This window comes from Phocoena phocoena, chromosome 6 (assembly GCF_963924675.1).
Source record: "Phocoena phocoena chromosome 6, mPhoPho1.1, whole genome shotgun sequence".
Lineage (NCBI taxonomy): Eukaryota > Metazoa > Chordata > Mammalia > Artiodactyla > Phocoenidae > Phocoena > Phocoena phocoena.
The window spans coordinates 110,316,094-110,341,552 of NC_089224.1; the positions used below are offsets into that span (position 1 = coordinate 110,316,094).

A 25,459-nucleotide genomic window follows, 5' to 3' on the forward strand; every position below is an offset into this window, starting at 1 on the left:
CATTACTCAAGTGGGTGTTCATGAATTCCTATTAGTCTAATGTCTTTTTGCATTTCCTTTTTCCTTCAGAGTTTTAGACATCTTACCATATGGAATATTTGCTATGGAAAGTCCAACATCAACTCCATTTCCCTTTTTTTTTCCCCTTGTGGAACGAGAACCATTATTTCTGGCTTCATTCTTCCACAAACCCACTTGCTTTCTGTGATGTGGACCTCCACTGTTACGGGGTTAACTTCTCCCTTCCTTTTTCTCCATATTTCCCATTGCAGGAAGTACTCCCACTACTCCCACCTCCTCTCAGGCCCCGCAGAAGCTCGATGCGGCAGCAGCCGTAGCTCCTGCCTCCGTTCTGCCTTCATCACCGGCTGCTCCCACCTCCACCTTCTCTTTGCCTTCCGCAGTGGGAGCCCCTGCTGTGTTCTCCTTTGGTTCTTCATCCTTGAAGTCATCTGGTTCTGTCACTGGGGAGGCCCCTCCGTGTTCCAGTGCCTCTGACAATTCCAAAGCAGCCTTGGGCCCTGGAGCATCCTCCTTCTCTTTTGTTCCTCCTCCTCAAGCCTCCCTCGTGCTCACCCCTGCGGCCTCTCCCATGGCACCCTCAGCTGCCTCATTCTCCTTTGGATCATCGGGTTTTAAGCCTACCCTGGAAAGCACGCCAGTGCCAAGCGTGTCTGCTCCAAACACAGGAATGAAGCCCACCTTCCCACCATCAGCCTCTGCAGTGAAGGTCAACCTTAGCGAAAAGTAGGTAACACTTAAAGTTTGACGGGTAGAAATATCGCTTGTTGTTCACTAGAAATAGAGTCGCTGTGAGTGGAGTTATTGAATAGATTTTCTTTTCCTTTTTCCCATAGTAATACTTGCAAATGGTAAAAATGCAAACAACATAAAGGTTTGCATTTCATCAGTGGACGGAGTCCAGAGATGTCTCTGAGAATTTTTTTTTTTTAACATTAGAAGTTTATATTTAAATGTTTGTTTTGCTCTTGCAGGTTTTAAATGTAGGAGGTATTCCTTACTTTTAAAAAATGAAGCAGTACAGACTATATGTCTCTCAAGGAAATTGAATCTCTCTAGTCCTTTTTCTCCCTTGTGTCCACTCTTGACTCTCTGAACTGTTTTCCACATAGCCACTGAGTGATCTTGTGAAATTGTAAATACATCAGATGACAGTCCCCAGCGGCTTCTCATTGCTGTTTGAGTACAATCCAAACACTTCAGCGTGGTATTCCACTTTCCTCCAGATCTGGGTCCTACTAACTCACTCATATCTTACTTTTTACTTCTTTATCTGCTTGTTTTGTTCTCACCACTAACATGTAAGCTTCTTGAGTGAAGTAATCCCTTATACCTTGTAACCCTTCCTAAGATAGCCATTGAGTGTAAACGCTACCAGTTTTCCCCCACTCTTCTGTATTCTCTCTTATTACTGTGAAGGGGCTGCTGGCCGCTGTCATTGTTAATATTAAATTTGCCACGCAGCCACTTCATTCTAAAGGTTGCCTAGTATTCCATTTTGTGGCCACACCGTAATTTATTTGACCAGTCATCTGATGCTGGTTGTTTACATTGTTCACAGACGTTTGCTCTTTAGGTGGAACTTACCTCCCCTGCCCAGTAGATGGTCAGCATCCCAAAGAGGGTGACCTGCTCTGCTCTTCCTTCCTCATTCCCCAGAGATGATCACCCCACAACGAGTTCTCAGTAATTTCCTTGGCAAAGGGAGAGCACTAAACTCTCCTAAGTCCCGTAGAGTCCCACCCTCTTTCTTTACTCAGCTTGATAGAATCGACAATAAATGTTTTATGCCATGATAAACTGTTTCATCATCATGTCAGGTACTTATTAGATATTTTCACTGAATTTTTCATTGCAAATAAGCAGATGATAAATGCTTTCATGCAGCTTTCACCTTTCATAAGAAATAGCTAAACGTTTGCATTTCCTGAAGGCAAAAAAGTATGGATAGTAAGTTATCCTTTGATGATCGCTCATGACCAATGTGAAAGGATCTCACAGCAGCAGGCCATTTTGATCCATTCGGGCTTCCATTTTCAGGTTCACGGCCGCGGCCACCTCTGCTCCTGTTCACAACTCACAGAGCTCACCCTCAATGCTGCCGTTCTCCTCGGTCTCCAAGCCAGCATCCTCTGGACCTCTCAGCCACCCTGCACCTCTCTCGGCATCATCCGGTTCCTTGTCATCCAAGTCCTCAGTCTCTTCCTCGCTATCGGGTATGATTTTAAGCAAACTGCTTTAGAGCTCAATCCTGAATTCCCAGATGAATATTTTTCCAAGCTGTGGGACTTCCCTGGCGGTCCAGTGGTCAGGACTCCGCGCTTTCACTCCCAGGGGTGCGGATTCAATCCCTGTTTGGGGAACTAAATCCTGTAAGCTACACGGCACGGCCAAAAAAAATTTTCCCAAGTTGTTTAAAAATCCTTACTTTTAAGGACTGTTGTTTAAATCCTTTTTCTTGCTCCCTGTAACTCACACTGAAGTTCTGTGGCTTCTGTACTCTGGATTGGGAAGGTTCACAGTGGCCTCAGTGCTGCCATGCTGTCTCCATCTTGTTGTGGGACATTTATCTTCACGCAGAGCCTGCCCTACGTGAAGGTCAGTCACAGAGCAAGTCTTTAAGCCACATAGATGAGAAGGAGCCTACGGTGGCTTTATGCTTATTTTCTCTGATGACTGACTGTCTTTGGGTTTTCACAGTCAGCCCTACCGCAAGCAAATTTATTAAATAGAGATCATAAATGGGAATAATGATTATAGCCAAGTTGAAGTGCGTTATAAAACCCCACGAGTAAATGTTCCCAGCCTATCTCTTTCTTCCTTCAAACCTGCAGAAAGGTTGCATAAATTATATTCTGAATACCGTGCCCTTCCCTGAGTCAACACTTGCGAATATTTTGCACCATTTGCTTTATGTCTTTCCTTTTTAATGTAATTTTTTTCTAAAACATTTGAAAGTTAATCGCAGACATGAAACACTTCACCCCTAGGAACTTCAGTATGTTTCCTAAAAATAAGGGTACTCAATACATTGTCACACTGAGGAAATTTAACAGTAATCCAGTCTACAGCCGGTATTCACATTTCCACAGTTGTCCTTTTAATGTTCTTTGGAGTCGTTTTTTCCCTCCCTCCAATCCAGGAGCCACTCAAGGACCACACGTTATATTCCGATTTTGTCTCGTTAGTCTCAACCAGTTTCTCACCTTTTTTGTCTTTCTCAACATTAACATTCGTGAAGAGGTCAGGCCAGTTAGTTTTGTGGACAGTCCCTCAATTTGGATTTGAGAGTTTCCACATGCTGAGATTCGCATGAAACATTTTGAGCAGTAATACCACATAGGTGATGTGCATCACATCACATGATTTCTTTTTGTCCTGACGTAAGTGATGTCAGTTTGCTCACATGGTTGGGATGGTGTTTGTCAGATCTGTCTCAGTTTTTAAGTTGATTGCTTTTATGAATTCCAGTGATGATACCTAGCCAGACATACTTGGATAGCCATTTGGTGTTTGAGCGTCAGGAATAATTTTATCTTGATAGATACTGAGCAAGCATTGAACTGTGAAATTCCTGAAATCTTCTCTCTTACCTATTGCTCAGGAGAGAGAGCTGCCTTGTGGCATTTGCCAAAGTCACCTCATTCTGGGACTTGTCATCAAATTCTGAAAAGCACCTGTCTGTGACCCAAAAAATTAACAAGCCTTCCTTTAGTCTTTTCCCATGTCTTTACAGTTTGGGAGAGAGGAGATGTACCGTGACACACGTACATTTTCTCCGTTTCCACCGCTTACCACCCAGATCTCCCTACCCCCATTGACATATTTAATTCTTACAGTTTGGTGGGTCTTGCATTATTGGATTGCAATCCCACTTGTACACTGGACGCAGTGGGGGATCCCCTCCCTGTCCGTTTAATCAGGCTCTCTGGAGATGAGGCTTGGGTATGGGTTTTGGTTTATTTTTTTAAAGAACTCCTAGGTGATTCTAATGCACAACAGGGTGAGACTTGTCCTAGAGGCTTCCAGGAGGGTCCTGAAGACCTTGTGAGTTCTTCCAGGGTGATGGGGATTACTGTTCTGGTGGTCTTTAAACTTTGCCCCCAGTTCCCAGAGGTGCATCAGGAGCCTCTGTGGGGAGTAAGGATGGGCCAAGTGGGCAGCCTCCTGGACCTGCACACCATCCACACACCTATGATCAGAGACACTCCAGCTCTACCTGCTTTACAAAGGAGTTTCCCGTTTTAAAATGTAATATGTGTTTTTTAGTTATTTGGGAACTGTGGGTGTCACTCTTGGTAACAAAGATCATAAATGGGGGCTAGGGACAATGAGAAACATTTTTTTAAGATTTGAGGAAAGGATGTTTGTGATAGGAGAAATAATGGGAATAAATACTGTTGGTTTTAACTGACTTCTTGTTCTAGCAGGGCGGTCTGCTCAGGGTAGTCCAAGTGCAGTGCCGTCAACGGTACAGAAATCACCCAGGATAACCCCTCCGGTGGCCAAGTCAGGCTCTCCCCAGGTATGTTTAAACTCAACCTACAATGCTGTGTTTATTAATTTACTGCCCAAAACATACATGTTTATAAAATGGGTTTTTGTGTTTTAGAATTCACACCTTTGAAATAGTATGTAGGATTATGTGATAGGAAATACCAAAGTATGATCTTTGAATATTTGTAATGTGAGCTCATAAAAGCCATCTGTCTCAACCCTAGAGTCTTAGAATTGTTTTCTCTGTTGGTTCCTGAACTTATCCATGTTATGTTCCGTTTATTGAATTCTCTTTATGTCTGAAGACTGTGGTGTAGCACCTGATTTTTTTCTGTCATTCCCAAAGTAACCAAGAAATCTACCCACTGCCTTCTTTTTCTTTTTCTTTCCATAACAACTCAGTTTATTTTAGTTACTTAGTTTTTTACTAACATAGAATACACATCGGGGTAAAAAAGGATACATGTGACACGTGTCCACCTCAGTGAATTGTCACCAGCTGAATACACCTTGGTAACTAACACCCAGATCAAGAAATAGAACATACTAGGGTCCCAGAGTCCCCCTTACGTTCCCCTTTCTGGTCACAGCTCTTGCCAAACGGGCCTCACTTATGATTTCTAACAGCATAGCTTAGTTTAGCTTGTTTGTACCTTCTGTAAGGTGGAACCATACAGTGTATATTCTTGTGTCTGACTGTTGTGCTCAGCATTACGTTTGTGAGAGTTTTCTTTATCATTGTTGCTGTATGGAATTCATTGGGCGACTCTGCTACAAGTTTCATTCCATCCTTGACAGGCATTTGAGTAGCTTCTGGGTTTAAGTCATTGTGAATAGTGTTGTTATAACCATGCTAGCTGACGTCTTTGGGTTAATATGTATGTGCGTTTTTGCTGGGCAGATACCTAGGAGTGGAATTGTTGGGTCATAGAATATTCATGTGTTCCTCTTCAGTACATTCCTACCAGGAGCATGTGAGTTCAGCTGCTCCACATCCTCGCCAGCCTTTGTATTTTTCATTGTTTATTGTTGTTGTATTTTGTGGTTTTGATTAGTATTTCCCTGATGACTAGTAAAATTCAGCTTTTTTTTTTTTCATATGACTCTTAGCCATTTGACTGTCTTCTTTTACGGGGTGTCTTTTGGGTTGTCTGTTTCTTACCGATCTGTAAGAGTTCGTTCCTTGTTGGATATGCACATGCATGTGCAAACACATACGTACGATGCAAATACTAATACTTTCTCTCTCTGAATTACCGTTACATTTTCCTCGTGGTGTCCTTTGGTGACTACAGTTCTTAATTTCAGTATAATTCAATGTATCAATTTTTCTTTTATAATGAGTGCTTTTTGTGTTCTGTTTTAGAAATCATTTCTTATTCCAAGGTCAAAAAGATGTTTTCCTGGGCTTCCCTGGTGGCACGGTGGTTGAGAGTCCGCCTGCCGATGCAGGGGACGCGGGTTCGTGCCCCGGTCCGGGAGGATCCCACATGCCGTGGAGCGGCTGGGCCCGTGAGCCATGGCCGCTGAGCCTGCGCGTCCGGAGCCTGTGCTCCGCAACGGGAGAGGCCACAACAGTGAGAGGCCCGCGTACCGCAAAAAAAAAAAAAAAAAAAAAGATGTTTTCCTGTGTTTTCTGAAAGTTTTATTATTTTACTTTTCATACTTAGATCTGCAGTCTGTCATCTCCATTTATTTTTATGGTTTAACTTAAAGAGCATTTTCTGTCCATTTCCCACTTGATTACTTGAGTGTCCTCAGAACAGAAGTCATGTCTTTTCCTTCTGTCCCTCTCCCAGTCAACCTCCTTCCTGCCCCCAGCACACACCTGTACAGGCTCCACAGTAAATGGCCAGTTTACAGGTGTAGCTTTTGGCATAAAGCATGACACATGGCATTTATTAAATAAAGCTGTTTTAATGAATGCTTATGCAGTCTGAAAACTCTCCATGTGTTAATTGCTGTAGGTATCAAATAATCTGAAAGCCATCTCAAGTTATAACATCTCCAAAGCAGAATCCTTGATTTCCATCTTCCCCAGACCCTGTTCCTTTTCTAGTATTCCCATGTCAGTAAGCAGCACTAACCGGGTAGTTTGCTCTACCCCCAGTCCAGAAGTCATCCTAGATTTCCTCTCTTTAATAGCACCTCCCCAAGTCCATACTAGCAAAGGTCTTGCCAGCTCTGCTCTGTGATGTGTCATATGTCATAAATCCACATCTCTGTCCCCTGCTAACATTGTATTTCAGACCATTATCATCTCTTCCCTCATTAGCCTCCTGACTCCTCTTCCTACTTCTTTTCCTACCTGTCACTGTCATCCATGCTCTATTTAGCAGTAGGAGGGATCTTTTAATATCATAAATCAGAATAGTTTAAACTCTCCTAAAACTCCGCTAGTACTTTTCCAACAATACTTAGAATAAAATCCAGACTCCCTGGAATAGCTTTATATCTTTGCCTCAAACTTGCCGAAGTCTTTCCTGCCTCACGTTCTTTGCACTTGCTCTTCTCGCTGCCTGGAGGTGCTTCCCCTAGAGCTTTCCATAGCTTTCTCCCTCTCTTCAGGTCTCAGTGCAGAGGCAGTGATCAGTGAGGGCTTTGGGGCTGTCTCATGTCAAGCAGTGCCCACTTTTATTCTCTCTATATGTTCCTGTTTACTTTTTTCATATCACTTCTCACTAGCTGAAATTACCTGAGTTGTTTACCTCTTATTATATGTCTTGTCCCAGTAGATTGTGAGTTCCATGAGAGTAGGGGCCTCATCTACCTTGTTTACCTCTATCTAGAACATATCTTTTTGTTGTTGTTGTCGTTGTTGTTTTTTGCGGTACGCGGGCCGCTCACCGTTGTGGCCTCTCCCATTGTGGAGCACAGGCTCCGGACGCGCAGGCTCAGCGGCCATGGCTCACGGGCCCAGCCGCTCCGTGGCACGTGGGATCCTCCCGGACCGGGGCACGAACCCGCGTCCCCCGCATCAGCAGGCAGACCCCCAACCCCTGCGCCACCAGGGAAGCCCTAGAGCATATCTTATACCAGGAAGGTGCCCAGTAAATAGGGGTTCAAAAGAGTGAATGGTGGAACAGTGATGGTATTGTGAGAGCGCCACACCTGTGACAGACACTGAGCCACCTGCTCCAGGAAGCCATCACTTGGGGGGTGGGGTGCACTTTAAAACCTTTGCCTTTCATTTCAGGCAAAATCACTTCAGCCTCCTGTTACAGAAAAGCAGGGACATCAGTGGAAAGAGTCAGACCCTGTGATGGCTGGAATCGGGGAGGAGGTAAATTTGTTCCTGCAGATTTTTCCAGAAGTAGCTCTGATAGTGAGACTTGACTGGCTCTGAGTGTGGACTCATACGTGACTGTTTTATTGTGGCATTGAGCCTTGGCTTGTCCCGGGAGTCTGCGCTGTTAGTGGGCCCGGGAGCGGTGACATGACTGCCATGCCATTCAGACTGAGCCGTCTCCTCATTTGTGGCCTCTACAGATCACTCACTTTCAGAAGGAGTTGGAAGAGCTGAAAGCCCGAACTTCCAAAGCCTGTTACCAAGTGGGCACTTCTGAGGAGATGAGGATGCTGCGAACAGAATCAGATGACCTGCACACCTTTCTTTTGGAGATTAAAGAGACCACAGAGGTTTGTGTTTTTGGTATTCTTCCTAAGTTGAATCGCACATTTGCAAATTGTTGTCCTAATACTCCACGGATATATATATTTTCTCTCTTCAAGAACCACCAGTGTTGTTTTTTATGTGGATGAGTGGTTTACCTAGGAATGCCTGACTTCAAATCCTCCCTTTAGCACTTAATAATAAATTATGTGACTTTGGGCAAATTATTCCAGCTATTCTATGTTTTAGTTTTCTCATGTGGAAAATGGAATAATAAGTACTTTCTACCCCATTGACACTTACAAGGCATTCCATAAAAGTTTATTCTAGCTGTTAATTTAGTTTAGATATATATATATATATTTTTTTTTTTTTTTTTTTTTTTTTTTCGGTACGCGGGCCTCTTACTGTTGTGACCTCTCCCGTTGCGGAGCACAGGCTCCGGACGCTCAGGCTCAGCGGCCAAGGCTCACGGGCCCAGCCGCTCCGCGGCATGTGGGATCTTCCCGGACCAGGGCACGAACCCGTGTCTCCTGCATCAGCAGGCGGACTCTCAACCACCGCGCCACCAGGGAAGCCCTAGTTTAGATATATTTGAAAATTTACTAAGTTTTTTTTCTTGGTATAAAAGCAGACTTTAATGAAGATACTGTGGGTCATTTACAGCAGAAAATTTACTGTTTTTTATGGTAAATTGTTAGGTTATAAAGGGTTAGGTTTAAAGTAAAAGCAGGATACTTAAGAGCATATACAGTATAAAAATAACAAATATTTGTTGTTAACTGTTTATTTACTCTGTTACAATTATTACTACTTACTATGTGCCAGGCATATATATATTATCTCATTGAATCCTCACAGCTTTTCTGTGTCGTAGGCACTATTATTCTTTTTGTTTTGCAAGAACAGGAAACCAAGGCTTAGAGAGATGAAGTAATTTGCCCAAAGCCACCCAGTTACTGAGTTACAGAGCCAGGATCCCAGTTCAGACTGCCTGACTCCAGAGCTCTGGTCTTAAGTAACACACTTGGAAAGAGGAAAGTTCTCAAGGGTGGGGAAGGGATAAATTGGGCATTTGGGATTAATAGACACTACTATATGTAAAGTAGATAGACAACAAGGACCTACTGTATAGCACAGGGAACTATATTCAATATCTTGTAATAACCCATAATGGAAAAGAATCTGAAAAAGAATATATATATATATATATATATATATATATGTATATATAACTGAATCACTTTGTTGTACACTTGAAACATCGTAAATAAACTATACTTCAATAAAATTTTTAAAAATTAAAAAAAAGAAAGAGGAAAGTTCTCCACGGTTTTAACAGTGATGACCTTTAGATGGCAGGATTACCAGTACTTATCTTATTTCCTGAGTTTCTGATCATTAGAGGATGTATTTTTTTTAGTGAGGAAGGAAAAAAAAATGAGCGTTAGTATCTTTCTTTCCAAGCAGTGAAATTCACTTTTTGCTATATTCGTAGATCATCATGTTAAATATTTGAGAAATACCACCTTCCTTGATCTAGAAAGAAAGGTTTATTTCTTGGAAATAACTTTTGTATCAATTCATCCTCGTACCTTTTCTAGTCTCTTCATGGAGATATAAGTACCCTGAAAACAACTTTACTTGAGGGCTTTGCTGGTGTTGAAGAAGCCAGAGAACAAAATGAGAGAAACCGTGACTCTGGGTATCTGCACTTGCTCTATAAGAGGCCGCTGGACCCCAGGAGTGAGGCTCAGCTCCAGGTAAGGGAGAGCCCCGCCAGAGCTGCTGAGAACAGACTCCTAGACAGGTACTCCTTTGGGAGGTACAGGCTTGCCCAACTGCTTGTAAAGTTGTTCATTTCCTGCGAGTGTTGACCCACTTGGCATAGACTCCCTTCACTGTCACAAAGAAAATGGCACTTTCCCACTTAAGGTTTTTTGGATTAAACAAAAACTTAATTCTTAATTAAACCTTAAGATTGGTAGAGAGTAGCTGTTGAAAAAGATATATTTAGAAATCAAATCAGGAATAATAATTATTAAACTAGCAACTGTTCATTGGGCACCAAGTACCCAAGTACTCTGTGAGGTGTGGTTTTTTTTTTTTAATAAATGCATTCGTTTATTTATTTATTTTTGGCTGCATTGGGTCTTCGTTGCTGCACGCGGGCTTTCTCTAGTTGCGGTGAGCAGGGGCTACTCTTTGTTGAGGTGCACAGGCTTCTCATTGTGGTGGCTTCTCTTGTTGCGGAGCATGGGCTCTAGGCGCGTGGGTGTCAGTAGTTGTGGCACACGGGCTCAGTAGTTGTGGCTCGTGGGCTCTAGAGCACAGGCTCAGTAGTTGTAGCACACGGGCTTAGTTGCTCCGCAGCATGTGGGATCTTCCCAGACCAGGGCTCAGACCCGTGTCCCCTGCATTGGCAGGCGGATTCTTAACCACTGCGCCACCAGGGAAGCCCTGTGAGGTGTTTTTTAATACATTATTTCTAGTCTTCAAAACCTGCTGCTCTGCAAGGTGAGAGTTACTGATGCCACTGTGCGGATAAGGAACTGGAATATCATAGGCTAAGGAGCTTGCCCAAGGTAATGTTGATACTAGTAAGAGTGGGACCAGAATCGAAACTTCTGCCTGCTGGGGCTCCTTCCTGTAACTATTAGCAAAGTTACTTTTCTCATTCTTAATTATTCCTATATTCTCTTTGAGCGAAATCTGAGTTTTGTTTCCATCTTTCAATTTATTCAAAATTGTTGCATCACAGCTTTAGTAGGGGTCATCTCCCACCACCTTGCATTTCCCTAGAATCAGGTAGGAAAGGGTGCAGGGGTGGCAGCACTGGCCTTCCTCACCTGGGACCTGAGGGCCTGTGAGTGTGGTGAACCCCCTCCTGCCTCGGAGGATTTGAGGCTGCAGACTCTACTGTTGCTGTCATTTCCATCCCACACCTGGTAAGCATACTGACAGTAGGAAAATGAAAGAAGTGGAGGCCTCCCAGAAAGGTTGAGGAACCCCTGCTGTGTCCTGCCACCCTTGAGGTATTCCTAGGTGTGTCCTTCTCCTGGGGATGGTAACCCTCTTAGCAGAGAGTGCCGACCACCTGCCTACCACTCATCAAATTACAGGCCTCTGCATTGAATCTGGTTACTCTTTCTTCCTATGTGCCTTTTCACCCCTTGCTCTGTGTGCAAACGAAAAGAATTCAGCTTTGGGTGAGCCACTTTCCCCATTCAAGGGAAATAATTTTCTCTTTTCCACAGTGCTAAGTAGATAATAATAGCTAGCATTTATTGAATGCATACCATATACAAAAGAAAGATAAGGAATCAGAGACACAGGAACTACCCAAGTCTCACCACTAATAAATGCTGGACCCTGGAGCCTAGGGGGTCTGGCTCAGAGCCTATGGTGTTCAACACTACACTACAGCTGGATTAGTAGCAGCAGAAAGATCGACTTGTAAATATAATGTGGGGTGTGTTGCTATGAGATTGCAGATGGGGGAGCAGCTAAGCCACAGAAAAATATTTGTTATAGGCCTTAAAAGAAAAGTTTTTATTCCTGGCAGACAAAGTTGGGAGGGCGTTCAGAAGAAACAAGATCAGTTAACGCACAGAGGTATGGTCACATTTGAAGCGTCCACAGTAAAGGGCCTCCCTGTAGTCATGGAGCATTGAGTTGAAATTTGTATTTGATGCTAAGGTTACTGCTGCTTCCTAGAATCAGCCTGGCTCTCTTTATATGACATTTTCTTCTTCAGTTAGGACACATACCCTTGTCCAAAAATAATTTTGAAAATACAGTTAAACACATTGAGATCTTGGTACAGATGTAAAGAGTGTTTTCCACTGTAAAGTACATTGTCTTCATCTGTATACATGTTTAATGGAATGCTATATTTTTTTAGTTTTTGAGAGTCAAATGGTATAGCCATGAAGGTTAACACTGGACCAATATTTAAAGAAAATTATTGCAGGCCTAAAATGAGTTAATAGGTAAGACTTTTAATAATGGCAAACTCAGTTTCTAGTGCTGGTACTATTCTTTGTTTTTGAGAAATGAGTTTTTCGCCACTGGTGAGATGACCTATGTGTTCTACTCTATGAATAGATAGGTGCAGAAGTATCTCCACCACTGCTTTGTAGAATAATTTTGTCTGTATTACAGTTAATTTCATGGGTGGGAGAGCAAAAGCTAAGTGGGTGCCCTGTCAGAGTAACAGAGTGCAGTGGAAAATTCCTAGGCCATGTGGAGATACTTTACAGGAGCTGAAAATGAGAACTAAGCAAGAACATTGGTTCCCTAGAGGCCCCAGGCCGATCCGCCCTTTCTGTTTCCCTTTTCTTCACACCACCTCTCTGTCACACGCTTTAAAAGGTTGAGTTGCTGTTTTTCCTTTGAATTATAACATTCTAATATTGTATTAAAGCCTATTACGTTTTCCTTGTTCATTATGGTTCTCAGTATAAAAAGACTTCAAAGGCATTTTAACTGTTTTGATACACCTTCCTGCAAGCTACTGGACAACTGAGTCATTTTGACGTTTCATTTGTTTCTTGTAGGAAATTCGGCGCCTTCATCAGTATGTGAAATTTGCTGTCCAAGATGTGAATGATGTTCTAGACTTGGAGTGGGATCGGCATCTGGAACAAAAGAAAAAACAAAAGTGAGCGAGGTCTCTCATCCACTGTGTAGATAATTGCTGTAGCCCTTTTAAAAGATCACTTAGGAGGATTTATAAAAAACCCTACAAAGGTTCATTCTCTTTGACCCTCAGTCATTATACGTCTAGAAATTTGTTCTACATAAATAATAGCAATATTCACAATAATTTACATAGAACAGTTTATATTACAGCGCAATTTATGAGAGTGAAAAATTGGATTCAACCTAGTTACCCAAAAGTTAGAGGAGTGGCTAATAAATCTGGTCACATTTTTTTCTTAATGCAGAATACTGTGTAGCCGTTGAATCTCATATTCTCAGAAAAATCATATTAAATATATTTTGTGTTACATGAACTATACAAGATACATAATTCTGTAACTAATTATTAGGTATAAAATATAAAATATGAAAAAGGTAAGACATAAAATCATACTAGGTGACCTCGTTGTGGAGGTCTAATGTAGAAAAGGCTGGAAATAAATCTGTCAAAATACTCATAGTTACACCTGCAAGACGAGATCAAGAGGAATGTTTCTTTTATACTTTTCTGTATATTCCAAATTTCCTTTGGAGGAAACATTCCTAATTAGTATGGATAACTAAAAGGATGAGAGGAGTGGTAACAGAAGTAGAGGAAAATCTTCTATCCTGATCTTCCATCCGTGGATATTTGGTTTTATGCCTCGTGTTTTCCAGAAGGAATAGAATGCAGTACATTGTGAAAGCAGTAAGGTGCCCACAAGAAATGTGAAAACCAGGTCAGCCCTCCAAATGCTAGATTTCTGAAACACCTATACTTGATTAATGTGATTAGCCTTGTAAGGAAACAAACCAGGAAATGGTCTATTCACTTGTTTACAAAGCTGTGAGGTCACAGACTTTTAAGTGGGGCAACCTGGGTGTTGTGTCAGGGGCAGGGCTAGAAGGTGTTTAAAATTCAGTAAACAAAATTTAATACATTATATTCCACAATGTGGAGAAAAGGCTTTGTGCCCAACATGAGGAGCATGGATATGGGACGACAGAGGTGAACATTGATCCTCCAGACACTGGCAGGGGGAAGGTTCTGTGGCCTGGAGCACTTGTCCCCGTGGGCAGTTGGGCCCCTTTAGAGATTTCAGAGCTTACTCCCCTAGTTCTGAATTCGTGTTCCTCCCCATGTGAGAGAATGGCTTGACCTGACAGTGAGAACATTCTGCTCTGCTTGACAGTTGGATTTCTCTTTGCTAATTAATAAGTTGGCTTTTTTAAAAGTACATGATGGGGAATTCCCTAGCAATCCAGTTCTTAAGACTCCGTGCTTCCACTGCAGGGGGCACTGGTTCCATCCCTGGTCGGGGAACTAAGATCCCACAAGCTGCACGGCCAATAAAATAAAATAAAATATTTTAAAATGAAAATAAACAATAATAAGTGCATGATGCTTACAGAGAAGAGAAGCCAGGCTCTTTGTTCTCCTTTAAACAACCCCATGGATTTTCTACTTAACGTGCTTTTTTTTTTTTTTTCCCCCTCTGCACTTGGGCTTTCTCTAGTTGCTGCGAGCGGGGACCACTCTTCGTTCGTTGTGGTGTGCAGGCTTCTCATTGTGGTGGCTTCTCTTGTTGCGGAGCGCGGGCTCTGTCTAGGCACACGGGCTTCAGTAGTTGTGGCTCATGGGCTTAGTTGCTCCCCGGCATGTGGGATCTTCCTGGACCAGGGCTCAACCCATGTCCCCTGCATTGGCAGGCAGATTCTTAACCACTGCACTGCTAGGGAAGTCCCTTAATGTGCTTTTTTTAAGTTCCCTTTCTGTAGAGTTCAGATTCTTAAATCTGTACAATTTTCTAGCATTCCTCTGTTTTGGGCCCTTCTCTAAATATTACCTTGTACCCTATTGAAATGCCTGTTAAAAATATATGTTGAACTAACTACCTTGTCACCAGAAAGAAGGGAACAGTTGTCCCTGGCTTCTTGTAATTCTTTTGGGTGGGTGACCCCCCTGCTGCTAAATCGTGTGCTGTTCCTCTGTTTCTTTCTTTTTTTTTTTTAACATCTTTATTGGGGTATAATTGCCTTACAATGGTGTGTTAGTTTCTGCTCTATAACAAAGTGAATCAGTTATGCATATACATATGTTCCCATATCGCTTCCCTCTTGCGTCTCCCTCCCTCCCACCCTCCCTATCTATCCCAACCCTCCAGGCGGTCACAAAGCACCGAGCTGATCTCCCTGTGCTATGCGGCTGCGTCCCACTAGCTATCTACCTTACGTTTGTTAGTGTATATATGTCCATGCCTCTCTCTCGCTTTGTCACAGCTCACCCTTCCCCCTCCCCATATCCTCAAGTCCGTTCTCCAGTAGGTCTGTGTCTTTATTCCTGTCTTACCCCTAGGTTCTTCATGACTTTTTTTTTCTTAAATTCCATATATATGTGTTAGCATATGGTATTTGTCTTTCTCTTTCTGACTTACTTCACTCTGTATGACAGACTCTAGGTCTATCCACCTCATAAATAGCTCAATTTTGTTTCTTTTTATGGCTGAGTAATATTCCATTGTATATATGTGCCACATTTTCTTTATCCATTCATCCGATGATGGGCACTTAGGTTGTTTCCATCTCTGGGCTATTGTAAATAGACCTGCAATGAACATTTTGGTGCATGACTCTTTTTGAATTATGGTTTTCTCAGGGTATATGCCCAGTAGTGGGATTGCTGGGTCATATGGTAGTTCTATTTGTAGTTTTTTAAGGAACCTCCATACTGTTCTCCATAGTGGCTGAGCCAATTCACATTCCCACCAGCAGTGCAAGAGGGTTCCCTTTTCTCCACACCCTCTCCAGCATTTATTGTTTCTAGATTTTTTGATGATGGCCATTCTGACTGGTGTGAGATGATATCTCATTGTAGTTTTGATTTGCATTTCTCTAATGATTAATGATGTTGAGCATTCTTTCATGTGTTTGTTGGCAGTCTGTATATCTTCTTTGGAGAAATGTCTATTTAGGTCTTCTGCCCATTTTTGGATTGGGTTGTTTATTTTTTTGTTATTGAGCTGCATGAGCTGCTTGTAAATTTTGGAGATTAATCCTTTGTCAGTTGCTTCATTTGCAAATATTTTCTCCCATTCTGAGGGTTGTCTTTTGGTCTTGTTTATGGTTTCCTTTGCTGTGCAAAAGCTTTGAAGTTTCATGAGGTCCCATTTGTTTATTTTTGTTTTTATTTCCATTTCTCTAGGAGGTGGGTTAGAAAGGATCTTGCTGTGATTTATGTCATAGAGTGTTCTGCCTATGTTTTCCTCTAAGAGTTTGATAGTTTCTGGCCTTACATTTAGGTCTTTAATCCATTTTGAGCTTATTTTTGTGTCTGGTGTTAGGGAGTGATCTAATCTCATACTTTTACATGTACCTGTCCAGTTTTCCCAGCACCACTTATTGAAGAGGCTGTCCTTTCTCCACTGTACATTCCTGCCTCCTTTATCAAAGATAAGGTGACCATATGTGCGTGGGTTTATCTCTGGGCTTTCTATCCTGTTCCATTGATCTATCTTTCTGTTTTTGTGCCAGTACCATACTGTCTTGATTACTGTAGCTTTGTAGTATCGTCTGAAGTCAGGGAGCCTGATTCCTCCAGCTCCGTTTTTCGTTCTCAAGATTGCTTTGGCTATTCGGGGTCTTTTGTGTTTCCATACAAATTGTGAAATTTTTTGTTCTAGTTCTGTGAAATATGCCAGTGGTAGTTTGATAGGGATTGCATTGAATCTATAGATTGCTTTGAGTAGTAGAGTCATTTTCACAATGTTGATTCTTCCAGTCCAAGAACATGGTTTATCTCTCCATCTATTTGTATCATCTTTAATTTCTTTCATCAGTGTCTTATAATTTTCTGCATACAGGTCTTCTGTCTCCTTAGGTAGATTTATTCCTAGATATTTTATTCTTTTTGTTGCAATGGTAAATGGGAGTGTTTTCTTGATTTCACTTTCAGATTTTTCGTCATTAGTGTATAGGAATGCAAGAGATTTCTGTGCATTAATTTTGTATCCTGCAACTTTACCAAATTCATTGATTATCTCTAGTAGTTTCCTGGTGGCATCTTTAGGATTCTCTATGTATAGTATCATGTCATCTGCAAACAGTGACAGCTTTACTTCTTCTTTTCCGATTTGGATTCCTTTTATTTCGTTTTCTTCTCTGATTGCTGTGGCTAAAACTTCCAAAACCATGTTGAATAAGAGTGGTGAGAGTGGGCAACCTTGTCTTGTTCTTGATCTTAGTGGAAATGCTTTCAGTTTTTCACCATTGAGGATGATGTTGGCTGTGGGCTTGTCACATATGGCCTTTATTATGTTGAGGAAAGTTCCCTCTATGCCTACTTTCTGCAGGATTTTTATCATAAATGGGTGTTGAATTTTGTCAAAAGCTTTCTCTGCATCTATTGAGATGATCATATGGTTTTTCTCCTTCAATTTGTTAATATGGTTTATCACATTGATAGATTTGCATATATTGAAGAATCCTTGCATTCCTGGAATAAACCCCACTTGATCGTGGTGTATGATCCTTTTAATGTGCTGTTGGATGCTGTTTGCTAGTATTTTGTTGAGGATTTTTGCATCTATGTGCATCAGTGATATTGGCCTGTAGTTTTCTTTCTTTGTGACATCCTTATCTGGTTTTGGTATCAAGGTGATGGTGGCCTCATAGAAGGAATTTGGGAGTGTTCCTCCCTCTACTATATTTTGGAAGAGTTTGAGAAGGATAGGTGTTAGCTATTCTCTAAATGTTTGATAGAATTCACCTGTGAAGCCATCTGGTCCTGGGCTTTTGTTTGTTGGAAGATTTTTAATCACAGTTTCAATTTCAGTGCTTGTGATTGGTCTGTTCATATTTTCTATTTCTTCCTGATTCAGTCTTGGCAGGTTGTGCATTTCTAAGAATTTGTCCATTTCTTCCAGGTTGTCCATTTTATTGGCATAGAGTTGCTTGTAGTAATCTCTCATGATCTTTTTTATTTCTGCAGTGTCAGTTGTTACTTCTCCTTTTTCATTTCTAATTCTGTTGATTTTAGTCTTCTCCCTTTCTTTCTTGATGAGTCTGGCTAATGGTTTATCAATTTTGTTTATTTTCTCAAAGAACCAGCTTTTAGTTTTATTGATCTTTGCTATTGTTTGCTTCATTTCTTTTTCATTTATTTCTGATCTGATTTTTATGATTTCTTTCCTTCTGCTAACTTTGGGGGTTTTTTTGTTCTTCTTTCTCTAATTGCTTTAGGTGCAAGGTTAGGTTGTTTATTCGAGATGTTTCCTGCTTCTTCAGGGGGGCTTGTATTGCTATAAACTTCCCTCTTAGAACTGCTTTTGCTGCATCCCATAGGTTTTGGGTCGTTGTGTCCCCATTGTCATTTGTTTCTAGGTATTTTTTTGACAGCACTCTGAAGAAATGACTGACTCCCTAGATTTCCCTGTACCCTTGGGCTTTTTCTTTTTATTTCATATAATTTACATACAGAGAAATATGCATATCCTAAATATATAGCTGGATGAATTTTCCCCCATTTCTTCCCTGGAACCCATCTGAGGTTCTGTCTGGCTGTGCTGTCCTCTGCTGCAGGCCCGGTCCTGCACATCCTAAGCTGCTCTTTCCTCCTTACACTTTATCCTCGTTAGGCTTTCATCCCCTTTTTATGTTCTAGTAATTTCTTGATGTTTCTTTCCCACTAGTGGTTCTCCAGTTCAGTCTTCTCACTGTTACAGTTGTAGTCTTTTTTTTTTCCATTCGGTGGGGAGTGCCTTTACTTGAACCATTCACATTTAATTCTTTCCTCCTTGCTCTCAACAGGCGCCTGTTTGTGCCAGAGCGAGAGACACTGTTTAACACCCTTGCCAACAACCGGGAAATCATCAACCAACAGAGGAAGAGGCTGAATCACCTGGTGGATAGTCTCCAGCAGCTCCGTCTTTATAACCAGACCTCCCAGTGGGGCCTTCCCTTGGATGCCCCCTCTCAGAGCGGCACTCACAGGTGTGCAGGAGGATGGGCCTGTTAATGCCACGGGCACTCAGTAAATGTGGTTTGACGAGCGGATAAATAGAGTTAGGTGGAGCAGTCTTAGCATGCTTCACACGTGGCTTTGAAAGTGACTCTGCCGTCTTTCACCTGTGTGAGCCTGGTCAGATTCCTCACCCTCTCTGATCCTTTGTTCCTTTGCCAAAAAGTAGGGCTAACAGTACGTGCCTCATGGCATTACTGGAGAGTTTAAAACTAAGTCTTTAAAGCACCTAGTAGTGTGCCTGATGAAACAGATGCTCAATAGATGGTAACAGATACTATAGTCACAGGATTATTGTTCAATTGAAAACTAACTCTCAGGATTAGGTTGACCAATTTGTCTTGAAGCTCAGATTTATCATTTTGCAAGAGTGTGGAGATTTCACACCCTGCAGTTAGACAGTTTACCCCTGAAGTTACCAAGGTGGTCTTGTGTTTCTGCCTTTAGGCTGAATGTGTAGATTTTAATTGCCCTTCCTGCTGGAGCCCCGTTGGTGGTGTGTTTGCTCTGGGGTTCGGGTATAATATTAAGACTGTGATCTCTTTCCTCTTGGATTAATTTCCTTGATTGGTCAGATTTTCCATTTCTGTATTGGGATGCTCTCATATCTTGCCTTTATATTTAGGAGGATAATGTACCACCACCACCACCCCGATTTCTCGGGTCGTAGTTGGTTCATATGTAACACTATCCTATTTCAGTTTTGACAGTGACCTCGAAAGCCTGCGCAATGCTTTGTTGAAAACCACCATAGACTTTCAAACCAAACCCTTGCCCAAAGTCGCAGGTAAATGAGTTCTTCCCGGTCTTTAAACTCTCTTTGTTCTCTTTCATCTACTGACATTTTAAAAACCGAGTCTTATGCATTTATGGGTTCATGAATTTCTTGCAGCTAAACTGTCCCCCGTGAAACAGGCACAGCTGAGAAACTTCTTGGCCAAGAGGAAGACCCCACCGGTGAGATCTACTGCTCCAGGTAGAGGAAACTGGTCCTGAATTTTTAGGATAAACCATATAGTACATGGTGTGGGAGTAGGATGGTGTGTGTGTGTGTGTGTGTGTGTGTGTGTGTGTGTGTGTGTGTGTGTGTGTGTGTGTGTGTGTGTGTGTGTTTTCCTTTCGTTCTTGATGGGAGACAGAAAATGTCCCTGTCATCCATTTGAATATTGGGGTAAGAAGCAGCTTATACATGGTCAATGAAGCAGTTCAAGGTAGTTATTCTGGCTTTTACACTGTGTTTTCTGTAGTCCTTAGGTTCTGTGGCAGTGGTTCTCAAGGGTTTTGGGGGAAGCTGAGCTGGCTCCAGGGGTCCTAGCCTCTGCTTTAGCTAGAGAAGCTTTACTTTTCTGATTGGTATGGGGTTTTGAGTAAGGCTGCATTTGAAAAAAGATGTTCTAAGAAAGAAGAAAAAAAAACTACAGATTAGGGAACGATGGCTAAAAACACTTGCTGAAAAGAAGCCATATACCTGATAAAAAATACTTTGTCATGAAATTATCTATATAATTACCTGAATCTGCTTTTAAAGAAATATTTGTTAGATGCAACTTTAGGCATAACCCTGCTTTGCTCTAGTGCCTGTAACTGCTTTTTCCTTTGAAACTATGTTTTGAGTTGAAATTTTTATTTTTTTGGCTGCCTTGGATCTTCGTTGCTGCGCGCGGGCTTTCTCTAGTTGTGGGGAGCAGGGGCTACTCTTCATTGTGGTGCGCGGGCTTCCCATTGCGGTGGCTTCTCCTGTTGCGGAGCATGGGCTCTAGGCGCGGGCTCGGCACGCGTAGCCAAGCTTTTTGGAAAATCAGGATCCAGTTCAGGATTGTACATTGCATTAAGCCGCTGTCCTCTTTAGTCTCCTTTATTTTTCCTTTTCGATAGTTTTACTACTTAGCTTGCCTCCCCAAACACCGTAATTTGGTTTTGCCTGTTTTTTGGGCTTTGGATACTGTGGAAGTCCATTTATTTACTCTCTGGATGGGTTTCTCTTACTCTACGTGAGGTTTCTAAGAGTCCTCCATGTTGCTGCAGGTAGCTGTTTGTTTTGGCTGCCTCGGTGTATAAATATACTGCGTTTGTTTATCCATTCTCCTTTCGGTGGACATTCACTGTTTGCAGCTTCTCGCTGTAACGTAGTAGAATGTTGCTCTGAACATTCTTGTGCTTGTCCCTTGGGGTACATGTGTATGTCTTTTCTGTGGTCTTGTGGCTCCGAGTGGAATTGTGTCTCGTACCCTGTCCCTGTGCTCAGCTTCAGATTCTGCGTGCAGTTCTCTTGTAGCAAGTCACACTTGGCCATCAGTGTATGAATATTCCAGCTGTTCCACAGCCTTGCCAAGCTTGATATTATCAATCTTTTTCCTTTTAACTCTGCTGGTGTCACCCTTTTATATATTTAATTACCATTTGGGTATCTTCTTTTGTGAAGTGCCTGATTAAATCCTTTGCTCATCTGTCTGTTGGATAATCTGTCTTGCTGATTTGTAAAAGTTTTTATCAGTTCTTGATACCAGCGTTTTGTTGGTCATACCAGTTTGTAGTTATTCACTTTGTTGCTTTTTAGCCTCTTAGTATCTTTTGGCAAAGAGAAGTTCTTAACTTTAAAACAGATTTTTCAGCCTTTTCTTTTATGGTCAGTTCCTGTTGTTCTGTTGAAGAAATCTTTCTCTACCTCTAGGTAACAAGAGTATGTATGCACCTTTATTATTGTCTAGAAATGTTAATGCTTTGCCTTTCAAATTTAGATCTGCTATCTACCTGAGATTGATTTTTTTAAACAACTTTATTGAGGTATGATTTGCGTGTCATAACATTCACCTGTTGTAAGTGTATAGTTTGACGATTTTTGGTAAATGTACTGAATTGTATAACCATCACCACATTCCAGTTTTAAAACATTTCCATCACTTAAGAAGTTGCCTCATGCTGTTTGTAATCAGTTCCTATTCTGCTCCCAGCAACCACTGATCCGTTTTCTTGCTCTGTGGAACTGCCTTTTTTAGAAACTGCGTATAAATAGAATCATATGTAGTCTTTTGCTTTAGCTTCTTTCCCTTAGTATAACTTTAAGGTTCACCCATGATGTGTATCATGTATTAGTAGTTCATTCCTTTTTATTGCTGAATGGTATTCCATCGTATGGGTAGACCATATTTCGTTTATACTATCTGGAATTGATTTTTGTGTATGGCTCTCATGTCATTTTTTTGTATTTAGATATCTGATTGTCCCAACGCTGTCGAGTGAAGATTCTTCCTCCCCGCTTAGTGGCCGCCTTTGTAGTAAACCGGTTTTCCTTATACTGTAGGTCTGATGGTCTGTACACTGATTAGAAGCCACTGCCACCGCTCTGCCTCAGTTAACTGGTGCTAAAATAAGTCTCAATACTGGTTTTTCCCTAAATCCTAAAGCTATGCTGTTCAATATGGTAGCCTATTCAAAATTGAATGAAAATTAAATAAAGTAAAAAATCCAGTTAATCCCAGCAGCCACATTTCAAGTGCTCACTAGGTACACGTGACTAGTGGTTACCGTAATGGGAAACGCAGACATAGAACATTTCATCATCACAGAAATTTCTACAGTCTCGAGTAGGGGTTGGCAAACTGTTTCTTAAAGAGCTGGATAGTAAATATGTAGTAAACATGTAGTTTCTATGGTACCTAGTGAACTCTGCCCGTGTAATAGGAAAGCAACCACAGACTGTATGTAAACAGATGGGCATGCCTATGCTTCAGTAAAACTTTATTTATAAAAGCAAGCAGGGCTTCCCTGGTGGCGCAGTGGTTGAGAGTCTGCTTGCCGATGCAGGGGACGCGGGTTCGTGCCCCGGTCCGGGAAGGTCCCACATGCCCCGGAGCGGCTGGGCCCGTGAGCCATGGCCGCTGAGCCTGCGCGTCAGGAGCCTGTGCCCCGCAACGGGAGAGGCCACAGCAGTGAGAGGCACGCGTACCGCAAAAAAAAAAAAAAAAAAAGCAAGCAGCTAGCTCATGGTTGTAGTTTGCTGACCCATGATCTAGAATGTTTTGGCTCTTCTTGGTGCTTTCCGTTTCCATATTAACATTATAATTACCTTGTTAAGTTCTACCACCCTCAGCCCTCAAAGAGTTGAGATTTTGATGGGGATTGTATTGAATCTCTAAATTGACTTAGAAGAATTGACATTTGTACAGTGTTGATCTTTCATTTCCTAGACAGGATGTATGTTTATTCGGGTCTTTAATTTTTCTAAATGTTTTCTGCATGGAGGACGTGCACATCTTTTGTTAGATTTATTCCTAAGTTTGATATTTTTGATGCTTTTATAATGATGGGGGCTTTTTCCTTAAATTTCACTTTACGTTTTATTTTATGTTAGATATAGTATATAGAAATGTACTAGATTTTTGGGTATGTTGACTGAATCTAGCATCTTGGCTAACTCATTTCAAATAATACGTCTGTAGCTATTTCTTGGACTTTCTGTGGAAACAATTACACCTTCCATGGATATGAACACTTTTGTTTCTGCTTTTTATTTAATTTTCTTACCTTGTTTCACTGGCTAGGACCTCCAATGCAAAGTCCAATAAAAGGGGTGAGTAGGCATCCTTGCCTCTATCTCAAAGGGAACAGTTTCTGTAGTTCCTCATAAGATATGAGGTTTGCTGCGTCTACTGACATGATCATGATTTCTGCCCCTTCTCCTTCCTGTTAATGTGGCTTTCTGCCTGTCCTGATCTGAGCTAGCATTTAAGCAGAGTAAGATTCTTTAGGTTTCAGTGGGGCCCCCTTTCTAGTGCCAGGAAGGTAGCTGCAGCCTTGATCACAGCGGGAAGCAGCATGTGTCAGCTGCGGAGGCAGCGTCATTGGGACAGTTGAGCAGACCGGGCTCCTGGCCTCTGCAAGCGAGCATGGCCATTGCATTTTTCAATTGATGGGTGTCCCTCCACCCCAATCCAATGAATGGCATCAGAAGGATGAAGGAAGGAAACTGAGAGAACCCCCAGGTGGTATCAGACCTTGGGAGTGAAAGTTATTTCCGTTTTCTCTCCAGTTCCTGAAGGTGATGAGTCTGAGTCATCTCTTGTTGCTATTAACTCTCAGGAAGTGGGATTTTAGAGAAATTAGTGAGAGCAGTGTGGCCCTACGAGAGTGTGGGGTTTATATTAGTTTTCTGTGGATGCCGTGTAACAAATTATCACAAATGTAGTGGCCTATAACACCACCTGTTTATGATCTCACAGTTGTGTGTGTCAGAAGTCCAGGCGCAGCATGGCCCTGCTGGGTCCTCTGCTCGGGGCTCACAGGCTGAAATCAGCGTTGGCTGGTCTGAGCTCTCATCTAAAGGCTCTGGGGAAGATCCCGCTTCTGAGTTGTTGGCAGAATTCGGTTCCTTGCAGCTATAAGGCTGAGGTCCTCGTTTGCTTTGCACGTGCCCCCGACCCCCTTCATCTGCAGTCCAGCAACAGCACATTGAATGCTTCTGTGCCCCCACTTCTGCCACCTCTCTCTGCTTCCTCTTGTGCTTCTTTTCTCTACCTTTAAGGGCTCTTGAGATTTTACACTGGGCCCACCTGGAAAATCCAGGCTGACCTCTCTGTTCTAAGGTCAACTGATCAGTAATCTTAATCGTGTCTGCAAAATCCCTTTGGCCATGTAATATAACCATCTAACAGAACATAACCATGGGCGTGGCACTGGGGGCAAGGGTCGTGGGGTCACAATTCTACCTAGCACAGGGTATTTTATATATAACAGAGTATTGTTAAGAACATGGTCTTTCGAGTCGGATACACGCCAGGTTTGAATTCCGGCTCTACCACTTACCAACTTTGTGACCTTGGGCAAATTACTGAGCCTTTCTATAACCGTAAAGTCAGATAACAGGAATTTCTAATTTAGATGCTTTGAGCAGTACCTGGTACCAGGTAAGTTCTCAATAAATGTTAACTGCAGTTTTACTGGTGGTGCTGGTGGTTATGGAGGGACTTGCTAAGTGACCCTGCGGCACAGTGACCTGCGTCAGAACACTTCGGTACAGTGCTGTCCCGTAGGACTTGCTGCAGCGGTGACGATGTTCTGCGTCTGTGCTCTCCAGTACAGCAGTTAAGCTGTGGCTGTTGAGCACTTCTGCCTGTCCTGATCCGAGCTAGCATTTAAGCAGAGTAAGATTCTTTAGGTTTCAGTGGGGCCCCCTTTCTAGTGCCAGGAAGGTAGCTGCAGCCTTGATCACAGCGGGAAGCAGCACTTCAGAGGGGGCTGGTGCAACTTAGGATTCCAAATTTTCATGGATTTACTTTGCGTTACTTTGAATCTAAATAGCCACGCGTGGCTGTTGCAGCCTAGCAGCAGCGCTAGCACACAGCGTTGGTTTTCACTTGCATTTATTTATGTTCCGGTCCCATGATGACAAATAAAATCTTGCAGAGTGATGTGCCTATAGGGCAAATAAGTCAGTAAATAGTAGCGATACTTTAACGTAACTTGAGGAGGAGAGAGGGCTGTTTTTTGTTTGGTTTTGGTTTTTTTCCAATATACAGACAGTAACATGACTTCTGAAATTCACAGTAGAAAGTAACATGGCGTATTACCCCATAGTTTATGGAAGGAAAAAACAGGGAAGGTGAAAATCAATCGTCGATTTCAGTGATTTT

General features: G+C 42.1%; 1 protein-coding gene across 2 annotated transcripts in view; it reads left to right on the forward strand.

Moving 5' to 3' along the window:
• The window catches only part of NUP214 (nucleoporin 214), a 100,779-nt gene that overhangs the window by 20,198 nt on the left and 55,122 nt on the right, over positions 1 to 25,459 (forward strand). The window contains exons 12-21 of one of the 2 annotated variants that reach the window (XM_065878688.1): positions 273 to 747; positions 2,062 to 2,237; positions 4,452 to 4,546; positions 7,715 to 7,801; positions 8,008 to 8,157; positions 9,736 to 9,894; positions 12,691 to 12,794; positions 18,620 to 18,802; positions 19,532 to 19,617; positions 19,723 to 19,806. In XM_065878688.1, the coding sequence (XP_065734760.1) occupies positions 273 to 747; positions 2,062 to 2,237; positions 4,452 to 4,546; positions 7,715 to 7,801; positions 8,008 to 8,157; positions 9,736 to 9,894; positions 12,691 to 12,794; positions 18,620 to 18,802; positions 19,532 to 19,617; positions 19,723 to 19,806 (1,599 nt within the window). Of the gene's footprint in view, positions 1 to 272; positions 748 to 2,061; positions 2,238 to 4,448; positions 4,547 to 7,714; positions 7,802 to 8,007; positions 8,158 to 9,735; positions 9,895 to 12,690; positions 12,795 to 18,619; positions 18,803 to 19,531; positions 19,618 to 19,722; positions 19,807 to 25,459 lie in introns of both variants that reach the window. The other variant, XM_065878689.1, reaches the window with a different exon arrangement.